The 27325-nt window shown below is 45.6% G+C and overlaps 2 protein-coding genes across 3 annotated transcripts; both read left to right on the top strand.

The window, feature by feature from the left end:
* The first annotated feature begins 10417 nt into the window (after positions 1-10417).
* On the top strand, positions 10418-15610 carry Fam136a (family with sequence similarity 136 member A). Its single transcript, XM_052720973.1, has 3 exons — positions 10418-10548; positions 11345-11485; positions 15406-15610. Exons 1-3 carry the CDS (start codon positions 10462-10464, stop codon positions 15592-15594), a joined length of 417 nt encoding a protein of 138 aa, XP_052576933.1. The 5' UTR covers positions 10418-10461; the 3' UTR covers positions 15595-15610.
* A 124-nt stretch (positions 15611-15734) lies between these two features.
* On the top strand, positions 15735-26710 carry Snrpg (small nuclear ribonucleoprotein polypeptide G). 2 transcript variants are annotated; one of them, XM_052720975.1, is made up of 4 exons: positions 15735-18099; positions 23095-23117; positions 23911-24035; positions 26530-26710. In XM_052720975.1, exons 1-4 carry the CDS (start codon positions 18068-18070, stop codon positions 26578-26580), a joined length of 231 nt encoding a protein of 76 aa, XP_052576935.1. In that variant the 5' UTR covers positions 15735-18067; the 3' UTR covers positions 26581-26710. The 2 variants fall into 2 exon arrangements, with proteins under 2 accessions (XP_052576935.1, XP_052576934.1); XM_052720974.1 differs by having other exon boundaries at positions 23911-24045.
* Positions 26711-27325: the final 615 nt, after the last annotated feature.

The raw sequence follows: 27325 nt of genomic DNA, 5'->3' as shown, positions 1-27325 counted from the left end.
CATCTCGACTAACATGATTTATTCCAATAGACATTTGGTTATTTAGTTGCTTTGAGTAGGGGTTTCCTCTACAACTGCAGGAAAGGTTTGAACTGGATTTACTGTGGGGGCCTGCCTGAGGCCCCTCTGGGAGTTTCCCAAAGCTCAAGGCAGAGGGTTACCCTGTCTGTCTCTTGTTGATCTACATTCGTTTGTCCAGTGTTTTCCCTTACCACACCTTCTGCATACTCCAGAAGGAAGGGGCATTCTGTTGCCAGTGTTCCTTGAAGAAACATTATTTCTAGGAATGACCTGTTTACAATCCCTTTTCAAATGTCCTTGCTTTCCACATCCAAAACATCTAACATTGCTCAAACCTTTTGAAATTGCTTTTCCTACCCACATATCATCATTAACTGTATCTCTAATCCAATCTTCCAAAGGTGCAGATCTTGCCTTTAACGGCCTGATTATTCTTTTGCACGCTGCATTTGCATTCTCAAAGGCTAAAGATTCAATTATTATCTGACTAGCCTCTGAATTCGGGACCATTTTTTGTACTGCTGAAGTCAATCTTTGTAAGAAATCTGTGAAAGATTCTTTGGGGCCCTGTATAACCTTTGTAAATGACTCAGTTTTTTTTCCTGGTTCTTCAACTCTGTCCCATGCATTCAAAGCTGCCGTTCGACATAGAACTAGGGTTTGGACATCATATGAACACTATGTTTGTACTGAAGCATATTGGCCTTCTCCAATAAGCTGATCCTGGAGACTTGTATTCCGCTATCCCTCCATTGTCTTTCTATATTTTTAGCTTCATTACTGAACCACATTTTCCACTGGAGATTTTGTCCGGGTTCAAGAACAGCCTGTGCCAATTCCCGCCAGTCCTTTGGTAGAATCCTATTACAAGTTGACCAGGTGTTTAACATTTGCTTTACATATGGGGAGTGCATGCCATAAGATGCTATTGCCTCCTTAAATCTTCGTAAGTCTAACATTTCAACTGGAACCCAAGTATTTTGTTCATTCTCTTCATCAGGTAGCTGCTGTACGGCTACTGGATAAATTAAGGGTGATTGTGTGAAAACTGGCTTTCTTTCTGTAACCTTATGATCCAATTTTGAAACAACTTCACTATTTATTTCTTCTGTCTGAATTTGAATTTCTCTATAATTCATTTTTACCGGTTTAACAAGTTTTTCTAAGACTGTTATCCTGGCACTTAAGTTGACGATCTTTTTAAATAGTAAAATGAGGATAAGAAAAGTAATAAACTGAATAATTCATTCAATATTAATCTTTTCATATAGTTGTTCCATTGTCAGAGTGCCTAAAATTTCAAACAAAGCCCAATTTTCTTCCAATGTACACATAAAGCCCATTTTTTTTAATGTAGAAAAAAATTCTCTTTTAAATAGATATGTTAATTGACTTACCAAGTCTGGTTAGAACAGTAGAATCCCAGGGAATTTCACAGTCACCTGGTGTTCGAGGTGTGAATCCAGAGAGAGAGAGAGAGAGAGAGAGAGAGAGAGAGAGAGAGAAAGCGTAGCCGCTTGAGCCGAGTCAAGCCTTGGCTTTACAGGCAGGGGCCCTGTTCGGCAGGGCAGGCCTGAGTTGTTTGTCGCAGTTGCAAGTAGCTCCAGCTGCGGGTCAGTCAGGCCTGGGCCCAAGCTAGGCAGCCGGGCTGCCCAGGCCGGAAACCGGACCTGCCGCCAAGCCAAGCCAAGTGGTTTTTAATGAATTCTTGTCACGTTGGGCGCCAAATGTAGATGTATCCAACCTTCTTATTAAATAAGAAACACAGAACCAATGCTACCACTGCCCTGCTTTCCTATGGCTTGCTAATAGCTCTGACCCCCGGGCAACTTTATTTATTAACATACAAATAACATTTTAATACAAATAAAATATCACCATATACATACTCACCTGTGCTCCGGACAATTCTTCAACCACCTACTGCAGGCTCCTTCCTTTCCCTCTGCGTTACCATGCTTTCACCATGCCCCCCAAGCCCCACCATGCCTCCGCACATCTCACCATGCTCCCACATGCCTCACCATGTCCCCCACGTCTTCCACTCCTTAGTGATACAATATCTTGTCCTCTTTGTGTCGGCATGTCAGGTGCATGTTATCTTTGCTATTCCTACATGAGTGGCAGGCCTACCCTTGGCCATCCCCTGTGCCCAGTCCTGTAAGGTGACCATTGTTCCTCCCATGCCAGGCTCCTCCAGCACAGGTAGACCAAGGCCACTTCTCCCTCTTTGATCTCCCTCTTTAATCATTCTATTGGAAATGTCCTGAGGGCTGAAGAGATTGCTCAGCTCATTCTGCTCTTGCAGAGAACCCAAGTGCAGTTCCCAGACGACATATTCGGCAGCTCACAACCAACTGTGAACTCTAGCTCCAGGGCATCAGGTGCCCTCTTCTAGACCCCTTGGACAATCACACACACACACACACACACACACACACACACACACACACACACACATACACACACACACACACACACACACACATTAATTTTTTAAGAGAAAAAAATATGCTTAGGAGCTGGTAGGTTGGCTCAGGAAGTAAAGACACTTGCCACCAAGCCTGATAAAATGAATTTAGTCCCCAAGACCCACGTGGTGGAAGGAAAGAACCAACTCCTGCGTGTTGTGGAATATTACTTTAACCATGGAAAGATGTATTACATTTGCTTATGTCATGGGATATTACTTTAACTATGTAAAGATGTGTTACGTTTGTTTATGTTGTGGGATATTATTTTAAGTACATAAAGGTGAGTTACACTTATTTGTGCTGCATTTGTTTAACAATGTAGCGATGTGTTGCTTTACCTGCCTAAGGCACCTGGTTGGTCTAATAAAAAGCTGAACAGCCAATAACTAGGCAGAAGAGGGATAGGCAGGGCTGGCAGGCAGAGAGAATAATGTAGCTGGACTTAGACGGTCTTGCTGTCTTGGGTTCCTGAGGAACCACAAGCTGAGGCTGTTTGTCCTAAGGCCCAGAGCCATTGAGGGGACAGCAGAACTCCTCAGCCCCTTTATCATATCTCACCCACCCCAGCACAGACCATCACCATGGCAACCCTTCCCACCCACTACACACCCCAGAGCCTCAGTTACATCGACTTAATGACACAAATCAATCTACATTATTTTATTTATTTATTTGTTTGCTTATTTATTTATTTATTTATTTTAAACCTCTTTTTATTGATTCTTTAGGAATTTCACACCATGCACCCAATCCCACTCATTTCCCAGTCCTCCCATGTCTGCCCTTCACCCTTGTAACCTCCCCCACAAAAGAAAATAAAAAATTAAAATTAAAAAAATATTCTCTCTGTTCCCCTACCAATCACAGCTATCACATCTCAGTTCCACTGTACTTGTACTGCTCTGCTCCTTCATCTTTCCTGCCTCCCCATCACACACTCATGCATATTTTCAAAAGCGGAAGGCAACTTTTTATTTCTTGTATGGCTCTCATCCTGTCACACTGCAGAGACCTTCTGCAGTGTGAAGTCACTGACATCCTGGTATTCCGAAAGAAAAGTCACCCAGCCCATCTGTCCCTCTTCTCTTGAGCTGGGGGTCTGTGCTGTCTGCACTGCATGGTAAAGTATTCACAATAGATCAAATGAGTCCCCAGCAACCTTGGGTCCCCTTGTAAAACTCCACTTCTAGTCCCTTGAGCCCAGGAACCTCATCAGCACATTTTGTCAGCACTCATCCAACCCACTGAGGGGGTCCCCCCGGTGTCAAACAGGGAAGTGAACCCTTGAAGACGTAAGAATGAAAACCTGATTCAGCTGGATGATGCTGGCGCATGCCTTTAATCCCAGCACTCGGGAGGCAGAGGCAGGAGGATCTCTGTGAGTTCAAAACCGAGTTCGAAGTCAGCCAGAACTACACAGAGAAACCCTGCCTAAAAAAAAAAAAAAAAGCCGGGCGGTGGTGGCGCACGCCTTTAATCCCAGCACTCGGGAGGCAGAGCCAGGCGGATCTCTGTGAGTTCGAGGCCAGCCTGGACTACCAAGTGAGTTCCAGGAAAGGCGCAAAGCTACACAGAGAAACCCTGTCTCGAAAAACCAAAAAAAAAAAAAAAAAAGGAGAGAGAGAGAGAGAAATGGAGGGAGGGAGGGAGGAAGGAAGGATGAAAAGAAAACCTGGTTAGATTGACTTCAGCCTCGATCAGACTTCAGGGAGTCTAATGCCAGGTTCATTGTCAGCATATTTAAAACAAGTACAATCTGGGGAAATGTTTCCAGGGATCAATCATTCCAACCGAGGTGCACAATAAAGCTTAAGGTGTGACAACTAAGAAACTCCTTTACAAAGTACATGTGACCATGAGGGTGGGCTCTATAGCCAAAAGGTCTAGATTCTAATGTGATTTCTGATCTATAGCATAGAGGTCAGTGAAGTACATGTGAGATCTCCTCTAAGGATGGATAACAGACTGGGGAGGGAGGAGTCTGAGGTAATCGTTGTATGGAATTTGGGTGAGGTCTGCCTCCACAGATAACATAAAGGTCACCAGGTCATTAACAAAATCTGTGCCCAGCCTTCTAGGCAAGAAAACAAGCATTCTGGTTTTGTTTTTGTTTCTCAAGACAGCCTAAAACTCGATCTGTAGACGAGGCTGGCATCAAACTTACAGAGATCTGGCTGCCTCTGCCTCCCAAATGCTGGGATTAAAGGTGTGCGCCACCACCACCAGGTGAAAACAGGTATTCTAAAGCCTCCTTTGAGAAGAGGCCACTGTGTGTTTAGCATTCCAGATTTCCCTGGTAATCTATGGATGCAAGGATCTTTGTGCCCCCCAACACCCCACTACACCCATCAGTCTTCAGAAAGACCCTGTCATGGTTTGGATCCATGTCCGCCAAAGACTCCCAGTCTGTGGCACTATGGGGAGATTGTGGATCTTTAAGAGGTGGGACCCAGTGGGAAAATACTGGTTTTGTTTTTTTGTTTGTTTTGGTTTTTCGAGACAGGGTTTCTCTGTGTAGCTTTGTGCCTTTCCTGGGACTCACTTGGTAGCCCAGGCTGGCCTCGAACTCACAGAGATCCGCCTGGCTCTGCCTCCCGAGTGCTGGGATTAAAGGCGTGCGCCACCACCACCCCGGCAAAACTGAGTATTCTTGAAGAAGCTATTGGGACTCCAGCTCCTCCTCTCTGCTTCCCCAGCTGCACACTTTGCCACCGTGTGCTGCCTCCTACAGGCCCAAAAGTGACAGGCAATGGTTCATGGGCTGAAGCCTCCAAATCCTTGAGCCAAAGCAAAGCTTTTCCTCCCTTCTAAGTTGATGGGCCAGGGTACTCATTTATAGTAGCAGAAAGCTGAGCTCTCCTCCCCTCGAACGCTTCCACATTCAGCTCATGATATGTTTCACAATTAGCAAAGGGCTTTCAGCCTCTTCGATAGAAAGTTGACAGGAATCATAGGGATGGGCTAACCAGTTCATTTTACAGGCAATGAAACCAAGTCCCAGACAGAGGAAAGCCCAAGGGCCAAAAGAAGAGCCAGATCTCCTGGAACTGAGTTATAGACAGTTGTGAGCCACACGTGGGTGCTGGGGGTGGACCTGGGTCCTCTGCAAGAGCAAAGTTCTTCTTCAAGATTTATTCATTTTTATCTCATGTGTATGAATGTTTGCTTGCCTGTATGTCTGTGCCCCTATGAGTGTACAATGCCGAAAAAGGCCAGAAGAGAGTATCTGATCCCCTAAAACTGGAGTTTCAGATGGTTGTCAGCCACCATGTGGGCGCTAGGAATCGAACCTGGGTCCTGGGCAAGAGTAGCCAGTGCTCTGAACTGCTGAGCCATCATCCCCCCAGCCCCTTAATTCCCTTCTTGTCAGGTCTTTTGTCACAGCAACAAGACTAGTGACTTAGACAGTGGCCACTGCTGATTCCAGACTGTTCTCCAGGCCATCGCTGTTCGGCTATGACAGCCACACTGATAAGAGAGGGAGCGAAAGAAACACAACACTGCCAGCAACAGTAATCACTGTTTACCTTGTTCCTCACAGCCGCAAGCTCACAGCCGTCACCACACCTGGGAGTTCATAACCCTGTCCACACTGTACAGAGGGAGGGAGGGTGGCTCCAGCACTGGAGGCCGCAGAGTTAGAAGCTGAGAACACACAGTTTGATGCTCAGCCCACAGTGGAATCTGCAGACTGGGTTTCCTCAGCTCCAGACTTCACTAACCATCCCGATCATAATCCAGAGTAGAAGATCCTAACTGGGGGGCTAGAGAGAGGGCTAAGCAGTTCAGGACACACACTGCTCTTACAGAGGACATGAGTTCACTTCCCATTACCAACCTTGGGCAGCTTACAGCCACCTCTAACTCCAGCTCCAGAGGATCCAACACCCTCTCCTGGCTTCTTCAGGCACCCATACTCACATGCACCTACACACACACTCACATGCACCTACACACACACTCACATGCACCTACACACACACTCACATGCACCTACACACACACACACACACACACACACACACACACTTAAAATTAATTTCAAAAAAAAATTTAAGAAGGGGTGGCTGGAAACATGGCTCTGTAGTTAAGAACACTTGCTCTTGAAGAGGACATTGTTTAGTTCCCAGAACCCACACGGTAGCTCACAGTTGCCTGTAACTCCAGTTCCAAGTGATCCAGTACCTTCTTCTGGACTCCAAGGGCTCCTGCATGCATCTGATCCACATATACTCATGCATGCTTATACACAAAAAAAAAATCAAAAAAGGAGAGAGAGAATTTACAACTGTGCACACCTCTCTCTCTCTCTCTCTCTCTCTCTCTCTCTCTCTCTCTCTCTCTCTCTCTCACACACACACACACACACACACACACACACACACACACTCCTGAAAGAAACTTTCACAAAACAGTTCTTCGACCCTTACTGTGCACGATGTACTAATTCAGTGCCTTCTGCTCCGTCATGGTCTGTTCTGCTTTGATTGCTACAGCACTGGTCACACTAAGTAGGAACCAGAGACCCCACACAGAGATGTCAGAGGCACTGCCTGCTTCCTGCTGTCCTGAGGCAGTTGCTAATCACACCGAGTCTTGGAGTCCCTAGGGGCCGCCTGAACCTCTGTTACAAGATGTACCACATGGCCATTACCCCTCTTGAGTCAGATCACCTTCTTGGGATTCTAAACGCATACATGCCTCTTCCAGAGTATTCAACCTATCTGAGGGTTCTGTTGACAATCACCCCTCTCCCTGCCCTAGGGACTTGCTCAAAGTCGGGATATTTGTATTCTAATTTCATTCCTCTTCCATTTTCCATACTGTTACTGAATATGTGGGAGCAGGTGGAGACCACGTAACTGACCCCAGAAGAGGAGGGGAAGGCTTCCCTTTAAGACACCTCTAATCCTAACACTCAAGAAGCAGAGACAGGTGGATCTCTGTGAGCTCAAAGCTAGCCTGTTCTATATAATGAGTTCCAGGCCACACAGAGTTATTAGTTTCAGACCACCCAGAGTTACATGGTGAAACCCTGTCTCAAACACTAAAAAATAATGCCAGGTGTAGTGGTGTGTGCCTTTAATCCCAGCACTCAGAAAACAGAAGCAGGAAGATCTCTGTGAGTTTGAGGCTAGCTTGGTCTACATAGTGAGTTCCAGGACAGTCAGGGATACAGAGTGAGATCCTATCTCAAATAAATAAATAAATACTAAAAAATTAAAATTTTGGGAGGGGCTTTATTATGAGTGAGAACAGGATGAGGCTGGAGAAATGGTTCAGCAGTTAAAAGCACTTACCACTCTTGCAGAGGACCCAGGTTCAATTCCTAGCACCCACATGGTGGCTCACAATCACTTGTAACTCCAGTTCCAAGGGATCTGACCTCCTCTTCTGGCCTCCATGAGCTCCTGCATGCGTGTGGTGTACACACATATATTCAGTCACATACACATAAAATAAATATATTTTAAAAGAGTATAAAAGAGGGAGAGACAAAGACAGCTGCCAGGAGAGGCACGGGTGGAGCAGAGAAGCCTCTTCAGAGAAAGTCTCCAAAGCAATCCCAAGAACAAGGGAAATATGAGCTTTTTATGTAAGTTTTGAGGACATGGAGAGGCGTTTCATATCATACAAACTAGTTCAACGTAGCATCCATGACAGAAAGGATGGAGGAGCCAAGTACTGGTCAGGACCATTAATCAGGGAATACTGGGAGGCCACAGCAGACATCTAGCTTCTTAACTCTTGGTCCCACAGACAGCTGCAGAGAGGCCTGGCCTGCTGTCTTCAAGCTGTGAGATCTGTCCTTTAAAAAGTGACCACTGTCCTGCCGGGCGGTGGTGGCGCACGCCTTTAATCCCAGCACTCGGGAGGCAGAGCCAGGCGGATCTCTGTGAGTTCGAGGCCAGCCTGGACTACCAAGTGAGTTCCAGGAAAGGCACAAAGCTACACAGAGAAACCCTGTCTCGAAAAAACCAAAAAAAAAAAAAAAAAAAAAAAAAAAAAAGTGACCACTGTCCTAAAGTTGGCCATGTTCTGACATATGTCAGGAGTCACTTTCCATAAATACTACAGAGTCACCCTATCTTGCATACTGAACCTAACAAATTCGTATAAGCAGAGACGTTCAGTCACATCACAGTGTGACTAACTAGGCCTTAAATGTAGAGGAGGTTGCTGAAACTCCAAGATACATTTTAGGGATAAAGGGAAAAGAGAGAAGTGTTAGACTGTGCTATTGTAAAGAACTTTCTATGGGATCTGGAATCATGAAGTCAGTCTCAAGAGAGACTTCTTTCCCCAGGCTGGGTGAGGCGGCTTGCCCCACCCCACTAGGACTTGAATGTTCCAGAGCCTTTACCTTGTCTGCCTAGATTTTCTGCTCAATGGGAGAAAAATGGACAGTGAAGAACCCACTTCAGACCCCACACAAAGTACTTGCAAAACATCTGGACTGTTGGTAACCGCTGTCATTGCCCTGACTCCAGCTGCCCCTGTAAGCCTGGCTTGAGATAGTGAACATGTCCTGCCCCCCAGCCCAGCCCAGCCATGGAGGAGCGCAGCTTTCCTCAAAGGACAATGGGTTGTGCCAGGCTTTTCCTACCCTCAAATCGGAGTTATCCTGCCATCTAGTGGCCAGTAGCAGCAAGAGCCTGAAGTCTCCAGCACTCACGCGCCAATCTCTTTTTCCACTCCAGGCGATTTCCACAAAGCTTTTTCTCTGTTTCGTCCTTTTTCTGTTTTTAACCTTTTTCTGTTTCGTCCACTGCAGCTTACATGCCTGCCTAGCATTTTCTTCCCCGTCTTGAGCGCCAGGCAAGGACCTTCTGCTTCAATCCAAAGATTCAATGCAAGCTCACCTCCTAGGGGGAGAGATTTACTGAAACACTGGGACCGCCGCCTCCCTTCTCTCCACTGGGACCACCTACAGACCAGCTCTACCAACCAACGCTGCCTGCAGCTGCCCGCCTACTTCGCATTGAGGCTCCTCTATGCACCGCCCCTACTTAGACCAGCGACCACGGCCACGTGGGTTTGACAGATGACAGCATAAGACAATAGAAAGAGGAGGGTGAAGGCACACGGCTGATAAAAGCAATCCAGGAGCTTAGAAACCAGCATAAACACTCTACAGTCTCGATAGCCGCACACCTCCCTGTCCCCGCACTGCTCTTGAAGCTAATTCCTTTCACAACTACGTGCAAAAATACACATCTCTCTTAACCCTAACCCAAAGGTGAAGAAAATCCATATCTACAAATAACTTCCTCAAGAGTACCCTTTACTCACAGTAACTAATAACTGGACAAAAACGTCCACCAACTGGGAAGTTGAGTAAACAAATTGTGGTATATACAGCCAATGAAATTCTACTCCACAACAAAAAGAAACCAAGACAAAATAATAACTGATCAAACGGTACACCCAAGAGCTGATAATTACATTAATTGTTGGTGCGTTTTTGTTTTTGTTTTTACTCGGAAGGGACAGAGGGAGAGAGGGAAAGGGAGGAAGAAAAGAAGGCAGCCCCTCCAGGAGCTCTCTGGACACCAAAAATTTGGGCTCTACTGAAGAAGCTGCGGCAAGTGCACTGACTCCTGTCTGTAGTTGCTCAATCTGGACGCCAGGGGGCGATGAGGGCCCGGGAAGGGAGTGCGTGCTGAGCGCAAGGTGCGCGATGGCCAGGGGGTGGGGCAAGGTACCCCGTAGACTACCCTGTGACCCGGCGGGCGGGGCGCGAGGGAGGGGCGGGGCGCGAGGGAGGGGCGGGGCGCGAGGGAGGGGCGGGGCGCGAGGGAGGGGCGGGGCGCGAGGGAGGGGCGGGGCGCGAGGGAGGGGCGGGGCGCGAGGGAGGGGCGGGGCGCGAGGGAGGGGCGGGGCGCGAGGGAGGGGCGGGGCGCGAGGGAGGGGCGGGGCGCAGCGAGTGCACGCGGGCGCCCGCACGGCGCAGCACAGGGTCGCCATGGCGGAGGTGCAGCAACTCCGAGTGCAGGAGGCTGTGGACGCCATGGTGAAAAGTGTAGAGAGAGAGAACATCCGGAAGATGCAGGTAGCGGCGCGGCCCTGCACTGGGGTGGGATTGGAAAGCTCGGGCGGGAGTGGGGCGGTGACGTTCGAGCTCAAGGCCTCGCGCGGGGCCGTTTCCTCCTGCCTGGCCTCGGCTACGGGTGTTCGGCCGCCCTTGAGGTGATCCGGCGCGAGGCCCGAAGGGACCCGCTCAGGAGAACCACCAGGCGGAAGTCTCTTGGGGCTGTCCAGTGCTGGTTCAGATGCCACGATCCCTGAACACCGTGGGCGCGGCCCCGCCTCCCTTTCCTTGCTGCCTTCACGACCTTACGACCCCACCGTCGACTGTGTGGGTTGTCCCCTGGTGGGGCGTTGACTAACCAGGCCGACCTCTGAACTCTGCTGCAGATACCTGGGTTTCAGAACGTGGTTTTTTTTTTTTTTTCCGCCCAGTCTTGGGTGCGTTGTGTACCAGTGAGCTAGTAGCAACAGAGAGGCTGTCGTTTAACCCAGGTTGGCTTCCAACTCTCATCTCCCTTCCTCCACCTTCGGAGTGCTGGGATTACAGGCATGAGCCACCACCCTGGTGTTTATGCGATGCCGGATGGAACACAGGGCTTAATTAGAACTAGGCAAGTACGTATATCCCCAGCCCACAAACGCTAGGCGGGGTCATCGTCCCAGTCTTAGGAAGTCCTGATTGTATTTTCTCAGGGTAAGTGAAGCAAAGGATGGCGAGGACCATACAGGTAGCAGCATAGCCTCCGAACCCCTGTAGTCCTTGGTGGGCTGTCCTGGGAGTCTTTCCTTTCTAACCAGGCTCTGCTCTCGCTCCCCAGGGCCTCATGTTCCGGTGTAGCGCCAACTGCTGTGAGGACAACCAGGCATCTATGCAGCAGGTGCACCAATGCATCGAGCGCTGCCATGCGCCTTTGGCTCAAGCTCAGGCCTTGGTGACCAGTGAGCTGGAAAGGTTCCAGGTGAGGAATGCGACAGAGTTCTCAAGTCCTTGAACAGCTCTTTGACGGGAGATGAGAAGCATTTATTCTGCTTTAGGGCCTTAGTTCTGTTAAGACTGGTGGCAGTCTGTTGGCTAACTGGTATTCTTGGGGTTTGAAGTTTTGGAAAAAGCCCTAGGAGTTGAGTGCTCTTAAGTTGTGCCATGTTTTCCCATGGAGATGAGATGTAATTTACCCGTAGTAATGGAGAGTTACCAAGGGAGTTTATAGCCAAGTGTCTGTGCCATTGGCATGTCATTTGACGTGCTGAGTGACAAATACAGTCTATGCTGTGTAGTATCAAACTCCTTAAAATGTCTTTTAACTTGGAGCTGTAGAGACGGCTCAGCAGTTAAGAGCACTGGCTGCTTTCCAGAGGGGCAGCACCCACATGGTGGCTGGAAGTCATGTGTAACTCCAGTCACAGGGGATCTGAAGCCCTCTTCCGCCCTCTGCGGTCACTGCACACATGTGGTGCACAGACACTTAGGCAAACACTCATACACATAAAAGGTAAAATCTCAAAAAAAAAAAAGTAAAACATAATCTCAGTTATTTTATTCAACTCTTTGACTATTCCATACCTGTAATATATTTAGAGAACATTTTTACCCCTTCCTCTCTCCTGGACCCCTTTTTACAAGTCTTCCTCTTTTTTTTTTTTTTTTTTACTGTTCACTCTGGATTTAATGAAGGTAGATTGCACGAGCAAGGGCAGTTTTAACAGTGGTGAAATCACTAAAGGCAAAGGACTTCTTCCTGCAGCAACCTTTAACTGCCTACTGGCTCAGGGCTGGAGAGATGGCTCAGTGGGGAAGAGCACTCACTGGTCTTAAAGAAGACCCAGGTTGGGTTCCCAGCACCCACATGGCAGCTCACAACCATCTGCAACTCCAATTCCATGGGATATGACAACTCTTCTGACCTCTGCAGGTTCCTGCACACACATGGTGCACATACATATATTCAGGAACACAAATACAAATATTTTTTGTAACTATCAACCAGGCAGTGGTGGCGAACCCCTTTAATCCCAGCACTCAGGAGGCAGGGGCAGGAGGATCTCTGAGTTCAAGGCCAGCCTGTTCTACAGAGCAAGTTCCAGGATAGCCAGTGCTATACAAAGAAACCCTGTCTCGTGGGGGGGGGGGGGGGGGGACCTGCTAGTAGTTCCTCAGCTAAGAGTAGGATCTCATGAGTTCTTCCTCTTTGATTCATTTCTAAAATAATGAAATTTCCTGAAAAGTGGACTAAGGTCTGTAAAAGATACAGATTAGTGGCTAGCTCAGTACTTGCCACACAAGCCTGGCAACTTGAGTTTGATCCCCAGAATCCACATAAAGATGGAAAGAGAGTAGCCAGGCGGTGATGGCTCACATCTTTAATCACAGCACTCGGGAAACAGCCAGGTGGATCTCTGAGTTCAAGGCCAGCATGGTCCAGAGAGCCAGCTCCAGGACAGCGAGGTAAACTCAGAGAAACCCTGTCTCAAAAACAAATAAAAAGAATTAAGGTGTGCCGGGTGGTGGTTGTGCACGCCTTTAATCCCAGCACTTAGGAGGCAGAGCGGTGGTGGTGCACATCTTTAATCACAGCACTCTGGAAACAGCCAGTCGGATCTCTGTGAGTTCAAGGCCAGCCAGGACTATAGGGCAAGATCAAGGACAGGCACCAAAACTACACAGAGGAAACTCTGTCTTGGGGGAAAAAAAAAGATGGAAGGAGAGAAGCAAGTTGACCTCTGATGTTATAGGCTTACCCAGCACACATGCCAGTTCACACACACACAGTTTAAAAGGTGCAGATTAGAGTCAGTCCTTCACAGTGTTTGTGGTCTTAAATTCTCCCCAGAATGTCACCTATTGGACACCTGGAGAGAGGCTTCCATGGTACAAAAAACCCAGTCATAAAAAGCATTAGTATTCAGTTTTTTGAGACAGGGTCTCAGCTCTGTGGCCCAGAGTGGCCTGAAAATCGGAGCAATCCTACTGTGTCTGCCTCCCAAGTGCTGGGATTACAAACCTGTGACACCAGGCCCCTACAGTGTACTATAAAATCTCCTTTTCTCTCTTGGAACAAACCTTTCCATACCTTCATTTTTCTCCCTCCTTCTAAGTGTGTTTTGTGGGATTTGGAAGCAAGCACTCTTGTTCCACCTAACATGGGATACACTTTCACACTCTGATGTACAAAACTCTTCAAAGGCCCAGCCATTGTGAAATAATAATGGCAGATTATTGCACTTTTTCATTTTGAGAAATTTCTAGATGAGATCTTTAAAAAGTTGGTTCTTGGGTTGCTATAGAAGTTTCTCCTTCCCTTCACAATCACTCCAGGCTAACTTACACTTTCGGAGCTGCTCACAGAGCTGCTCACGGTGGTGATGAGGAGGGTACCCATGGGGCTAGGTCCAGCAGGCAGTGCTCAGCCCTCTGCCCTGACCCTGTCCACATACTTCACTCCTGGTTTTCCACCCTCTAGGCCATTTACCTCTGCCTCCTTTGCTGGCTTTTCCCCTTTCCAGCCTCTGCCCAGTAGAGTATACAGGCTAGCATCGGTCCTGGTTTCTTTTCTCATAACTGTTAATATCCTACAGTAGGGGTGCCCAACCAGTGGCTTCTGGGCCATATGCAGCCCAACATAAAATTAAAAACCTTTTTAAACTATTTTGAGACATTTGCATGTATCTTTTTTTTTTTTTGGTTTTGAGACAGGATTTCTCTGTGTGACAGCCTTAGCTGTCTTGGAATTTGCTTCGTAGACTAGGCTGGCCTTGAACTCACAGAGATCCTTCCTGCCTCTGCCTCCCAAGTGCTGGGATTAAAAGCATGTACCACTACAACTGGTAGTTTTACATTTCTTGAGCATAAAGTTTGTAGATAGCAGAATGGCCAAGAGAAGCCAGAATGTTAGACACCCCTGACCGTGCTTACGTTCAGACCTCTTGCTTCAGACCTCACCCCCTGAACTCCTGATTCACATGTCCAACTCTCTTTTTTTTTTTTTTTTTTGGTTTTTCGAGACAGGGTTTCTCTGTGTAGCTTTGCGCCTTTCCTGGGACTCACTTGGTAGCCCAGGCTGGCCTCGAACTCACAGAGATCCGCCTGGCTCTGCCTCCCGAGTGCTGGGATTAAAGGTGTGCGCCACCACCGCCCGGCCCAACTCTCTTCTTAACATGTCTACTATAAATCCCATGTGAGCAGGAACACTTACGCTTTGATCCTCTCTGTATTTCTTGTTAGAAGAAAGCCTGGCACACAGTAGATGCTTGACAAATGTTTGGATTGTTTTTCTGTAGCAAAGACAAACATTAAGGAATTAAAATGTGTGCTAGGGAGATGATTCAGGGGTTAAAGCACTTGCCACGCAAACATGCTCGGAGTTCAGTTCACCAGAAACCATTGTCTCTGGCATGGCAGCCCACCTGTAGTTCCAGCCTCGGAAGACAGAAACAGAGACTCTCTAGAGCAAGCTGGCAAGCAAGACTAGCCATATCAGTGAGCTTTGAGTTTGGGTGAGAGCCCCTGCTTCAGTGACTATTGGAAGAGCAATGGAGGATGGTTCCCAACTTGGACCTTGGGCCTCCACATCCACAAATACACACATCCAAAAACACACAACACCACACATGAAAAATGGAAGAAAAGAAAAATCTAACAATAGTCTTTCGTTTGCTGCCACCATCTTGAATAAAATTCATTTTTTCATTCCTTTGCTTTCTAACAGTGCTTAGTCTAAGCCTTCCCAGTGGTATTTTGTTTTAGCTAAGAAAATATTGCACTTAGTAACGGGCAGAGAGGCAATCTGTATGAAGCCTGTAGCCCAGAGCCTAGCATGGGCCCAACACTCTTTAGACAGTAGAAGCCAGCTCCTCAGCCTTCTCTCTCTTCTCCTCACCACAGGACCGCCTGGCCCGGTGCACCATGCATTGCAATGACAAAGCCAAAGACTCGATAGACGCCGGAAATAAGGAGCTGCAGGTGAAGCGGCAGCTGGACAGCTGTGTGGCCAAGTGTGTGGACGACCACATGCACCTCATCCCAACAATGACCAAAAAGATGAAGGAGTCTCTGTCATCCATCGGGAAATAAAATTGTTTGCCAGTGACCGTGGGGCTGAGGGCACGATATTTAAAAGGAGGAATGGAAGTTTAGCAATGTTTATAAGCAGTGTTTATGAATGAGGAAAACTCAGGACACAGCAAGTTCCAGGCAAATGCCACTCACCTCTGGACACCAGTTCCTTTGCATCTGGATCTTAGAAGGTGAAGTGGAAAGAAGCTGGTGCTAAAATTTGGATCACAGATAGCACAGGGGAGAATTCTAGATCTAAATTGTCATGGGCCAGTGCTTGTTCTGGCAGTAGAGATTGCCCTTATACCGAGGGCTCAGATTCTCACTACATAGACATCCGAGCTGGCAGCTTTCCTCAACCTGCTGGTAAAGTTTGAGAAGTGTGTTTCTTTGCCAAGCTCCTGTTTACCACACACACCTTGCATGTGCTCTGAAACAACAGTCAGCTAGTCATTTAGAGGGAGGAAAGGGTTTCCTTCTAGATCTTTTCTGTTTGTCTTACATGCAAGAGCACAAAGTGGATTTAAGATACAGGAGGGAGAGAAGTTTGAATAGCTTCTAAAGGTTCCTTGTAAGTTTTGGCCATCAAGATGGGAAAGTCCATTTCTTCAAATTCTGTCATTCTGGAAGCCCCTGAAAAAGCAGGGCAGTATACTGTGCATGGGAAACAGTTTCCTTCTCTGACTTCTGTGGCAAAGTGACACATTCCCATGAAGAGCAAGGGAGTTTGATTGTCAGTCACATACCAGTAGCTGAGAATAAACAGTCAAATAGTAACTGTTGAGAAGTACTAGGTTTGGGAAAACCTAAATTTTACAGAATAAAAGTCCAAACCCAGTATTACTCCCTCGGCCCCTTGAATTCACAGAGCCTTTTAGAGGTAATCCTCTAGCACAAGGAAGCCTAAAAGTAAGCAGCTTGGGCCAAGGAAAGCTAGGACCACTATAGAGCTAGACAGGTACACACCTTACCAAATGCCATTTTTGCCTGGGGCTTTGCAGTGCAGTGTTGCTGCCCCAACATGGCACCTTATCTTTTGGATAAGCACTATGTTGTATTTATACCAATTAATTACTTGAAACGGTGATAATACTTGTCAGTTTGCTGTCAAGCCTGTGATATATTTTCCAAGTGGTTTTGTTTTTAAATAAAGTTTCATGGTCTCCAACTTTTTCCTAGTGGGTAGTGATATATCAGTATGCCTCTGAATTTTAAGACATCCTGAGAGTGCATAGTAGTAGATGGAAAGCACTAAGGGAAAGTCAGAGCATCATGGCTTAAAGTCTGTTAATGTAGAAAAGATACCCAGAGCCAAGCGATGGTGGCATAACACCTTTAATCCCAGCACATGGGAGGCAGAGGCAGGTGGATCTCTTGAGTTTGAGGATAGCCAGGCTACACAGAGACCTGTCTCGAAAGCCCCTCCAGAAAATAATAGGATTAAGGGTGCATACCTGTAAACTCAGTACTTCCAAGGTTGAGAGGAGGAGGACCGCCCTTGTTTGAGGACAGCCTGGGCTACATACTGAGACCCCTAACAGCAAGTGGTGGAAAGAGTATACAGTTAAGACTCCTTGTTCCGGTTGGATTTTGTCAACGACACAAACTAGTCACATGGTATGAACCTCAGTTGAACTGCCTCCAACTGGCAGGTCTGTAGACAGCATGTCTGTGGGGACGTTTTCTGCATGACTGAAGCGAGAAAGCCCAAGTCACTGAGGGCCTGAGGGCCACCCCTGGGGAGGTGCACACCTTTACTCTCAGCACTCAGGAGGCAGGCTCAAGACCTCAGGGCTTTCTTGTGGTACGCCTCACGTTTTATGTACAGGGGCCGTGGTGTGCTAAGTGGGGATCTGGAAGCAGAACTGCAGGACTATATGGGTCAAGAATACTCCAGACTCCGGATTCACATCCTAGAATCAGCCTCGGCCCCTTCCCGCTACTGGTGCAGGGAAGCCATTGATTAATTTGGATGCTTCAGGAGCCCTCACCTTCGCCTTACGGGTACGCTTAGGAAATAAAGGGCAGCGCGGTGCGGCAGCCTGTAATCCTAGCACAGGAGGCGGAGCCAGGAAGATGGATTTCAAGTCAGCTTCGACTACACCGTGAGCTCGAGGTCCGCATGAATTACATCAAAAACGGGGAGGGCATGGGAAGAGAGGAAAGGGAAGGAGAAACGACGAAAATGTAACGAGAAAAAAGGAAAGGGAGAAATTAACGGAAAAAGTGACAAGCAAAGAAGCGCGAAAGCTGCACTTCAATTTCACACAAAGGACGCTTAGCCCAGGCCCCGCCTCTCAATCCTAGCCAGTCACTGACGACGCAACCGGAAGTGTGGCGTTGGTTCGGGCGTCCTTCTCAGTATCGCGAGATGGAAGTGATGATTGCCTCGCGCGGTAGTGACGTCAGACATCGGCGCCCGGCCTGCTGCGCGTGCGTTTGTGAGGCCGCCCGCTCTTTTCCATCGTCCCGAGCCCGCTGAAAAGTCGCCATGAGCAAGGCCCACCCTCCCGAGCTGAAGAAGTGAGTAAAGCCGGCCCGACCGAGGCCCCCCGGCCGCGCCAACCCTCCTCCCGCCTTTCCTCGGCTGCGGCCGCAGGTCCCGGCGCTCCTGGGAGCCGGAAGTGGCCCTGAGGTCCGGTCGGCATGGTTACCGCGGTGGAGGTTCCTCCGCTTTCCCAAAGCTGGACTCTAAGCGGGCGGCCAGAGGGCTACCTGGTTAGGGACGGGACCAAGGCTGCAGTCAACAGCGAGGCGCGTGGTTGTCTGTGAGGATGCGGAAACTCACAGCTTTTAAAAGTGCATTTGAGGGGCTGGAGAGATGGCTCAGTGGTTAAAAACGCTGGCTGTTCTTCCTGAGGACTCGTGTTCAAGTCTCAGCACCCACATGGCATCTCACAACTGTCACAACTCCAAGGTCTGACACCATCACACAGATATACATGCAGGCAAAACACCACCACACATAAAATGAAAATGTTTTTTAAGTGCATTTGGAAAGCCGGGCGTGGTGGCTTTCGCCTTTAATCCCAGTACTTGGGAGGCAGAGGCCAGCCTGGTCTACAAAGCGAGTTCCAAGAGAACTAGGGCTAGTACACAAAAAAGCTGTCTCATATTTAAAAAAAAAAATGCATTTGCAGCTGGGCTTGGTGGCGCTCATCTAAGGGACCAGTACTCAGGAGGTTAAGGCAGGAGGATTACCGCGAGTTCCAGGGCAGTCTAGGCTAAAAAGTGAGACCCTGTCACCAGAAAAAAAAGAGAGAGAGAGAGAATGTATTTCTTTTTGAGAAATACCGTTCCTCTTACTTGCCCCCTTTTAAAAATTTTTAAGTCTATAGTGAGGCAGTGTGTTCTGTTTAAATAAATGTGCACATTCTATTGCATTCATCGAGAATTCATCCCCCTTTTTTTTTTATTGCTCACAGACATGTTTAATTGTGCGTATGTTTGTGCATGTGGATGCGGTGCCTGCGGAGGCCAGAGAGGGCGTCGGATCCGGTAGAGCAGTAGTTGTAGGAGGTTGTGAACCTGCTGGTGTGGGTACTAAGAGCCAAACTCGGGTTCTCTGGAAAAGCAGAAAGTGCTGAGCCGTTTCTCCAGCCCTAAGAATTAGGTTTCTGTTGCATTGTCAGACATACACCTGCTTGCCTTCTTGCATGCAGGTTAAATTTGAATGTGTGGTATCTGGCCTGGTAATAAGTCAGTGGAGGAACATCCATTTTCTAATCGGAGACAACTAGTTTTTGCAGGATTTTTTTCTGCACCCCGTAAAACAAGACCTAGTTTAAAGCTTTTTTCTCCTCAGACACTACTGACTGGTCTGAGCCTGTCCCATTTGTAATGCTGAGATCCTGCATAGTCAATAGACTGCAGAGTACAAGATTAATACTGGGTCGTTTTTCTGGTGTGGCTAAATAATCTGCTTTGTGTATAGCCTGTTTATCACTGGTTCTGTAAAGACTCCAATGCAGGGAAAAGATCACATTTACTAATTTTATATTTGAGTGCACATTTTTATCCAAGAAACCTCTATGTGAAACCCCTTCATTTTTAGTTGGATCTGTTAAAGATTTACTAAGCCATAAGTAAATATATAAATATTTTTAAAAGTAGAAATTACTCTGCGCTGTTGATTTTATTAATGAGCTAGTGAATGAAGTCTTGTATTGTCTGGATTCATCAGAAATTGGGGGAAAAAATGGTTATTGGTTTTAAACAAAAGGACTGTTCTCTACTTGTAATCATAAATGCCCTTTGATTCTTAACAGACACTACTTGGGCCTTTCAAAGACTGTATTAGTCTTGTTTTGACTTGTTTGTTGGCTTGTTTGTGGTGGTGTGGTTGAGGCAGGGCCTTGTGCATGCTACTCTACCACTGAACTTTAACCCTGTTCGCTGAAGTTGATACCTTTCTCATCCCTAGATTTAATGAATTTTGAAATACTGTTAGATCTGCCTCCTTTATTTTCTCATAAATCCTTCTTTCACAGCTTTCACTCCTGGTTTAGTGTAACTCAGTGGTTCTTAAATCACATCTAGCCAAATATCTCAGTAATTTCAAAGTTGAGCTCCTTAGCCTAAGTGCATTCTTCTTCCCACCTCTTTTAGATTTTATTTATTATGTATACAGTGTTCTGCCTGGCACAACAGGAGAGGGCACCAGATGGTTGTGAGCCACCATGTAGTTGCTGAGAATTGAACTCAGGACCTCTGGAAGAGCACCCTCTTAAACACAGAGCTATCCTTCCCACCTCTTAAAATTTGTTGCCACAGTAAATCTTGCCACTGGTTGACTCTGCTGTAACAATTTATCGCTGCAAAGTCAAATCCAGATTTCCTAGTCCAGAAGCCCCTCCATCTGCAGTCCAGTAGCCATATTCTTACTTGGTATATGACTGAGAACAATGTTCTAAACCTTGATGTCTTAGTGTCCTATTGCTGTGAAGAGACACCGTGACCAATTCTCATGAAGAAAAGTATTTAATTGGGGGCTCACTTACAATTTTAGAGGGTTAGCCCATGGTTATGATGAGAAGCAAGCAAAGCAGAGAGACACAGCCTGGCATTGTTTGGTTTTGGTGTTTGGAAACAGGGTTTCTCAGCGTAGCCCTGGCTGTCCTGGAACTCACCACCAACGCCCATCCTGGCATTGGTTTTTGAAACCTCAAAACCCCAGGGACAACTCCTCCAACAAGAATATACCTCCTAATTCCTCCCAAACAGTTCATCAGCTGGGGACTAAGCATACAAATATATGACCCTTTGGAGACCATTCTTATTTAAACCACCACACTGAGCCTTGGTGCTCCATCTATATAATGTAGTAATAATAGTACATGACTTGTAAGAATTAAGCATGCTCCTGTGTTTGTTGCTTTATGAAAGAACTCCTATTAAAATTTAGTGTTTTAAGCCAGGTGATGGTGGTGCACTTTTAATCCCAGCACTCAGGGAGGCAGAGGCAGGTGGATCTCTGAGTATAAGGCAAGTCTGGTCTATAGAGCTAGTTCCAGGACAGCCAAGGCTACACAGGGGGAAAAAAAAAAAAATTTAGAGTTTTATAAATGTTATTTGTAAATATATCTACTTCCCACTTCCATCAGACTCTGTGGCTTAAATTTATATTTGAATTCTTCTATGATGCTCTATACATTAAAACTCGATGAAGCCAGGCCTGGTAGCACATGCCTGAAATATCTGTTACTGAGAAGCTGAGGCAAAGAACTGCAAGTTCAAAGCCAGCCTGGGTAATTAAGTAAGACGTCTCAACAGAAAGATAAAAAGAGAGATGTGGGTATAGCTCAGTGGAAGAATATTTGCCTAGAATGGTTGGGGCTCCAGATTCAGTCATCAGTAGAGTGAGGGAAGAAGGGAAGGGAGAGAGGAAAGGAAATTTTCTAGCCTGTTCCTGGAAGACAGCAGTTGAAGGAGAGAACTAACTCCTTGAAGTTGTGCTATGACTTCCATGTTGGCACCATGATGAACACAAAATAAGTTTTAAAGAAATTTTAGCTAGCAGGGCTATGGTAGCACACTCCTTTAATCCCAGAGGCAGGAGCAGACAGATATTTTGAGTTCAAAGCTAGCCTGATCTACAGAGTGAGTTCGAGGACAGCCAGGGTTATAAAGAGAAATTCTGTCTCCAAAAAAAAAAAGCTGATTTGGGAACTGAAGAGATGGCTCACTGATTATGAGTGCTTCCTGCTTTTTCAGGGGATCTAACACCCTCTTTGAGTACCTACTTACGAACAACATACATTCACACAGACACAAACAGATAGATATACAGATGAGTGAGTTCTAAGTGACTTGACTTTGTCTTAATCATCTTATATGTCTTTATGGAATTAGATTTTCACATTTAATCCAAATTAAAGTTTCAAAGTATACACTTATTTCACTAATACTTGTTGAGATCTATCCTGAACACTTAAACTTAATGCTTTAATGTTAAATAAAACACTATTAATTGGCACATCCCTGAAATATCTCTCTCACACACACACACACACACACACACACACACACACACACACACACACACACGAGGCTGAAACAAGAAGATTGAAAAATTGAGGTCAGCTTGGGCTACAGAATTTCAGACCAACGCTAGCTATATTTGCTGAATTACATATAGTTTTGTTATTTTAGGAATAACCAAAATGTAACAAAATCTTTGTAATTAGTATAAATACTCACTATATTGCCTATTAAAATAGTTTAAATATACTAGCCCACGACAACAATGTGGGATTTGGGAGCTCTTAACTCAGCACTTAAGAGCAACCTGAGTTCAGTTCTCAGCATCCACCCAGGGCAAATCACAACTGCCTATGACAAGTTTTAGGACATCTGATGCTCTTCTGGCTGCTAATGACAACTGCTCTGGTACACGTACGCTCATACACACACACAATACCAGATTTTTACTGTTTTAAATGTTGTGTTTCTGTTGTACAAATTTTAAAGAGTTACTTTTTACATTGGTTTGTGGGTGTGTTACATGTGCCAGATATGGAGGTTAAAGGACATTTTAAGGAATTCATTCTCTGCTTCCAACATATGGGTTCCAGGAATCAAAATCAGGTTTGGCAACAAATGTCCTTACCCACTGAATCTTCTCACCAGCTCTAGTTGTCTCGGAACTTGCTCTGTAGACCAGGCTGGCCTCAAACTCAGAACCTCCTGAGTGCTGGGATTAAAAGGTGTGCTCCACCACTGACCTGAGCAAAATACTTTTTTGGTTTTTTTCAAGACAAGGTTTCTCTGTGTAGTTTTGGAGACTGTCCTGAATCTCGCTCTGTAGACCAGGCTGGCCTCAAACTCACAGAGATCTGCCTGGCTCTGCTTCCCAAGTGCTGGGATTAAAGGCGTGCGGCACCACCGCCCGGCCTGCAAAATACTTTTTTTTTAAGACTTATTTTATTTTGTGTATGTGTGAGGGTAACTGATTCTGCGCTTGTTTATGCTTAGAATTTTTCTTTAAGTAAATCATAATTTTTACTCTTGCTTTTTCAGATTTATGGACAAGAAGTTATCATGTAAGTTTGCCACTACTTCAATTACTCAGTTTCTTTCTGTCTGTCTTAGCAATAATTTAATCTTTGGAAACACGTTATAGAAATTTAAAGTATAAATCATCTAATTCATCTCCATTCATCAGGTTTCTCAAAGTTCTAGCTTGACTTTTTTTCTTTGCCTAATTTCTAATTGCCAATACCTAATACTTTAGATGATTCCATCTGTGCCTCCCTGACATTGACAGAATTAGGAGTTTCCTATGTTGTAATATTTGAAACTTTATCAATTGCTGTTTCCTGTGAATGTGTAGGAAATACAGACTTAAATAGAAGCCTGACCCATGCAATGTAGTATATTGAAATTTTAAAATACAAGGGTTTTAGCCTTCATTTGATTCTCTGCTCTACTATATAACAGCTCTTAACCTTGAACCCTGTTATTTGGAATTTCAGTTCCTTTGTGTAAAGGTAATACTACTTTACTTATTTATGTCGGGGAGGTTTTATTGGTGAGGAGTCATTGATATGGGGTCTTGCTATGTGGCCCAGTCTGGTCTCAAACTCCTTTTGAATCAGTCCTTCATTATGCCAAGTGCTGGGATTATAATCATGAGACATCACATGTAATGTCTTCATAGGATCTTAAAGGCTATAAAATATAGGAAAAGAAGACCTAAAATATTGGCCCAGTGTTGGGCAGATAGGAAGGGTAGTGGAGTCACACATCCTAACAACCTTTCTTTTCCCACCTGATCTGTGATGGATGGTTAACAGTTAAGGGCTTTATTGAAACTTCTTTTTTCCCTCCTTACAGTGAAGTTAAATGGTGGCCGACATGTACAAGGAATACTACGGGGCTTTGATCCCTTTATGAATCTTGTGATTGATGAGTGTGTGGAGATGGCAACTAGTGGGCAGCAGAATAACATCGGCATGGTGGTAAGTAAAGGTGGATGTCAGGGGGTCCTTTTCTTTTATCTTTTAGAATATGTTTTCACTTCCCTTATATCAACTTCTCAGATTAAATCCAAGTTAGTTATCTAATGAAAGGCAAATAAAAGGAAAGATTGGGACTTTGCATTTCCTCTCTGCTTTTATTTATGTACACATTCATCTGTGGTAATATTCCAGGTACCTGTAGATAAGATCTCATTTCTGCAGAGCCTTTTCAGCATAGGTCTTAAAATAGTTAGCTGTTGGAAAACATTTTTGAGCTTTGCCCTATAAGAAATGGGCATACATAGCCAGGCTTTTGGTTACAGTAAAAATTCTCTAACATATATGATGCCCCAGGATACCTTGTTAAGATACAGGTTTCAGGAGCTGGCAAAAAATGACTTGGTTGTTTTTGTTTGTTTAATTATTCTTATTTTATGTGTATGGGTGTGTAGCTTGAGTTTTCCTGACTGGCCCACAGTCAGGACAAATCTCTCTCACCTGCGCCAGTCCCACAACCGCTCAGACCCAACCAAGTAAACACAGAGACTTATATTGGTTACAAACTGTATGGCCATGGCAGGCTTCTTGCTAACTGTTCTTACAGCTTAAATTAATCCATTTCTATTAATCTATACCTTGTCATATGGCTCGTGGCTTACCGGCATCTTTACATGCTGTTTTTCATCATGGCGGCTGGCAGTGTCTCTCTCTCTCAGCCTTTTACTTTTTAGCTCTATTCTCCTCCTTGTCCCGCCTATACTTCCTGCCTGGCCACGGGCCAATCAGTGATTTATTTATTGACCAATCAGCAACACACTTGACATACAGACCATCCCACAGCATGGGTGTTTTGCCTGCACGTATGTCTGTGTACCATGTATATGCCTGATGGCTATGGATTCCAAAAGAGGGTGTTAGATCCTCTGGAACTGGAGGTACAGATAGAGCTAGTGCTATTAATACTGAGCCATCTCTCCAGCTCCTGGCTCAGCACTTAAGAGCACTTGTTGCTCTTGCAGAGGACTGGGTTTGATTCCTAGCACCCACACTGCAGCTCCCAACAATCCTTAACCACAGTTCCGGGGGATCCAATGCCCTCCTCTGGCCTTCTTAGGCACTAGGCATACATATGGTATATATACATACATGCAGGCAAAACTTTCACATAAGAAAAAATTTTCATATAAAATAATCAGGTTTTGGGCCTCGGAATGTAGGTCAGTGTTACAATGCTTTCCTAGCACACATAAGGCACTACTTTGCATTCTTGGCATGGATGTTAAACATAATGACAGCCATTCATGACAGAAAATAAAGTAAACCAGAAGCAGAGGGAAAGCCCCCACACACATACTTTTTTTTTTAAGACAGGGTCTGGCTTTATGGCTTGGAACTCAGGGTACTCTTGCTTCAGGCTCTGAAAGGGCTGGGATTACAGGTTTGAGCAATCACCATATGCAGCTGAGCTTTCATATTAGACATAGACTTTGCTACATCTATTAAGCAATAGTTCTATGGCCACAAAAGAAAGGTTTTTGTATTCCTCAATAGGATACAGATTTTAAATTGCTGTTTGTCTTGTAGGACATGTCTTATATACCATAATCCTCATAAGTGGTGAGCCCAGATTTGTTTGTGGGATTAATATAAGGACTTTCTTGTGGTGATAAGAGGTCATATCCTCTCTCCTCCTACACCTCCCATCTTAGTTAGGGTTTCTATTGCTGTGATAAGACAACATGATCACCGAAACTCTGATAGAGGAAAACGTTTAATTGAGGCTTTCTTACAGTTTAGAGGTTTAGTCCATTATCACGATTGGAAGTATGGTGGCACTTGGGCAGGCATGGTGCTGGAGAGGTAGCTGAGAGTTCTACATCTGGATCCATTTGCAACAGGAAGAGACTGACACAGGGCTTGGCTTGAGCTTCTGAGACCTCAAAGCCTACTCCCTATGAGCCTGTGGGGGCCGTTTTCATTTAAACCGCCACACCTCCCCTGGTGAAAGTAGGACCTCATCCACTGGGCTGAGTGCCCAACCCCTTGGACTTTATGATTTTGTTAAGGTGGGGTAGTAGCAGGATAAAGGTAGGTAGACCCTTTTTACCATTTTACTCAGGTGTTTTAAATGATTGTTTTGCATCATTTCAAATCAAAAGTTTATGGTAATAATCATTACTTTTCAATTCTGATACCAGTCTCTTCTGATAGGCTTAGGAGGCTTCAAGTTGTGCTTTGCTGCATGCACACGCCACGCACCACCCCCTTTTAAAATGGGTTTGCATCCCTGGCTTTCCTGGAACTCAGAGATCCTTCTGCCTCTTGAGTTACTAGGATTAAAGGATGTGTGCCACCATACCTCATTCATATCTGGATTTAAAAATTAACTTGGTCCTTGTGCCTTGAGAAAAGCCTCACTGATGTGTCATGGTGGAAAAGTATTATGATTTGTCTTTGAAATGAATTATTCTTTTCAACTGACTTCTTTCTCTAGGTCATACGAGGAAACAGCATCATCATGTTAGAAGCCTTGGAAAGAGTCTAAACAATGGCTGGTCAGAAGAGGAGTCCACATCCTTCCCCTAAGGACTGTTTGATTGGGGTGTAGAATTGGGTCATGTACATTTTCATATGAAACTTTTTGCTAAATAAACTCTTGTGATACTCAGAGTGCATTTTTGGTGTTAGGAATATAGAAGTTGAGTGGTTACTCTTCTCTCAGCGGATGTTCTTGGCTGAGCTGTTTCGTGCATTCATGTGGAAGCTTCTTGGCTCAGTGTGAAACAAGGTAAGTGTAGGCAGTTTTCCTGTGCCAGCAGCCACTCCCAAATAATCACTCAGAAACTTAATATTAATTACAAATGCTCAGCTGATAGCTCAGGCTTGTTACTAGCTAACTCTTACATTTACATTAACCCATATTTCTTATCTACGCTCTGCCATGTGGCTTGGTGCCCCTTTTTTTGGTTCTTCGAGACAAGAGTTTCTCTGTGTAGCTTTGGAGCCTGTCCTGGAACTCACTCTGGCCTTGAACTCACAGAGATCCGCCTGCCTCTGCCTCCCGAGTACTGGGATTAAAGGCATGCACCACCACCACCTGGCGGTGCCTTTTCTTAGTACAGCATGCTCATCTTTTCCCTGACTCTGCCCTTTTTTATCCCAGCATCCTTAGTTTGGTTGTCCCACCTATACTTCCTGCCTGGCTACCAGCTAGTCAGTTCTTTATTAACCAGTAAGAGTAATACGTATTCACAGAGTACAGAAGGATTATTCCATAGCAGATAAGAATT

This window comes from Peromyscus californicus, unplaced genomic scaffold (assembly GCF_007827085.1).
Source record: "Peromyscus californicus insignis strain IS unplaced genomic scaffold, ASM782708v3 Scaffold_6__1_contigs__length_162567912, whole genome shotgun sequence".
In the NCBI taxonomy this organism is placed as follows: Eukaryota; Metazoa; Chordata; class Mammalia; order Rodentia; family Cricetidae; genus Peromyscus; species Peromyscus californicus.
This window is presented reverse-complemented; position numbering and strand designations above follow the sequence as displayed.

What these genes read in the sequence shown, in the direction of transcription:
- Fam136a (XM_052720973.1), top strand. Translation starts at nt 10,462, where the DNA reads ATGGCGGAGGTGCAGCAACTCCGAGTGCAGGAGGCTGTGGACGCCATG. An exon ending in AGAACATCCGGAAGATGCAG is followed by an intron (nt 10,549 to 11,344) that starts GTAGCGGCGCGG and finishes CTCGCTCCCCAG; the next exon opens with GGCCTCATGTTCCGGTGTAG. An exon ending in GTGAGCTGGAAAGGTTCCAG is followed by an intron (nt 11,486 to 15,405) that starts GTGAGGAATGCG and finishes TCCTCACCACAG; the next exon opens with GACCGCCTGGCCCGGTGCAC.
- Snrpg (XM_052720974.1), top strand. Translation starts at nt 18,068, where the DNA reads ATGAGCAAGGCCCACCCTCCCGAGCTGAAGAA. An exon ending in TATGGACAAGAAGTTATCAT is followed by an intron (nt 23,118 to 23,910) that starts GTAAGTTTGCCA and finishes CCCTCCTTACAG; the next exon opens with TGAAGTTAAATGGTGGCCGA. An exon ending in CGGCATGGTGGTAAGTAAAG is followed by an intron (nt 24,046 to 26,529) that starts GTGGATGTCAGG and finishes TTCTTTCTCTAG; the next exon opens with GTCATACGAGGAAACAGCAT.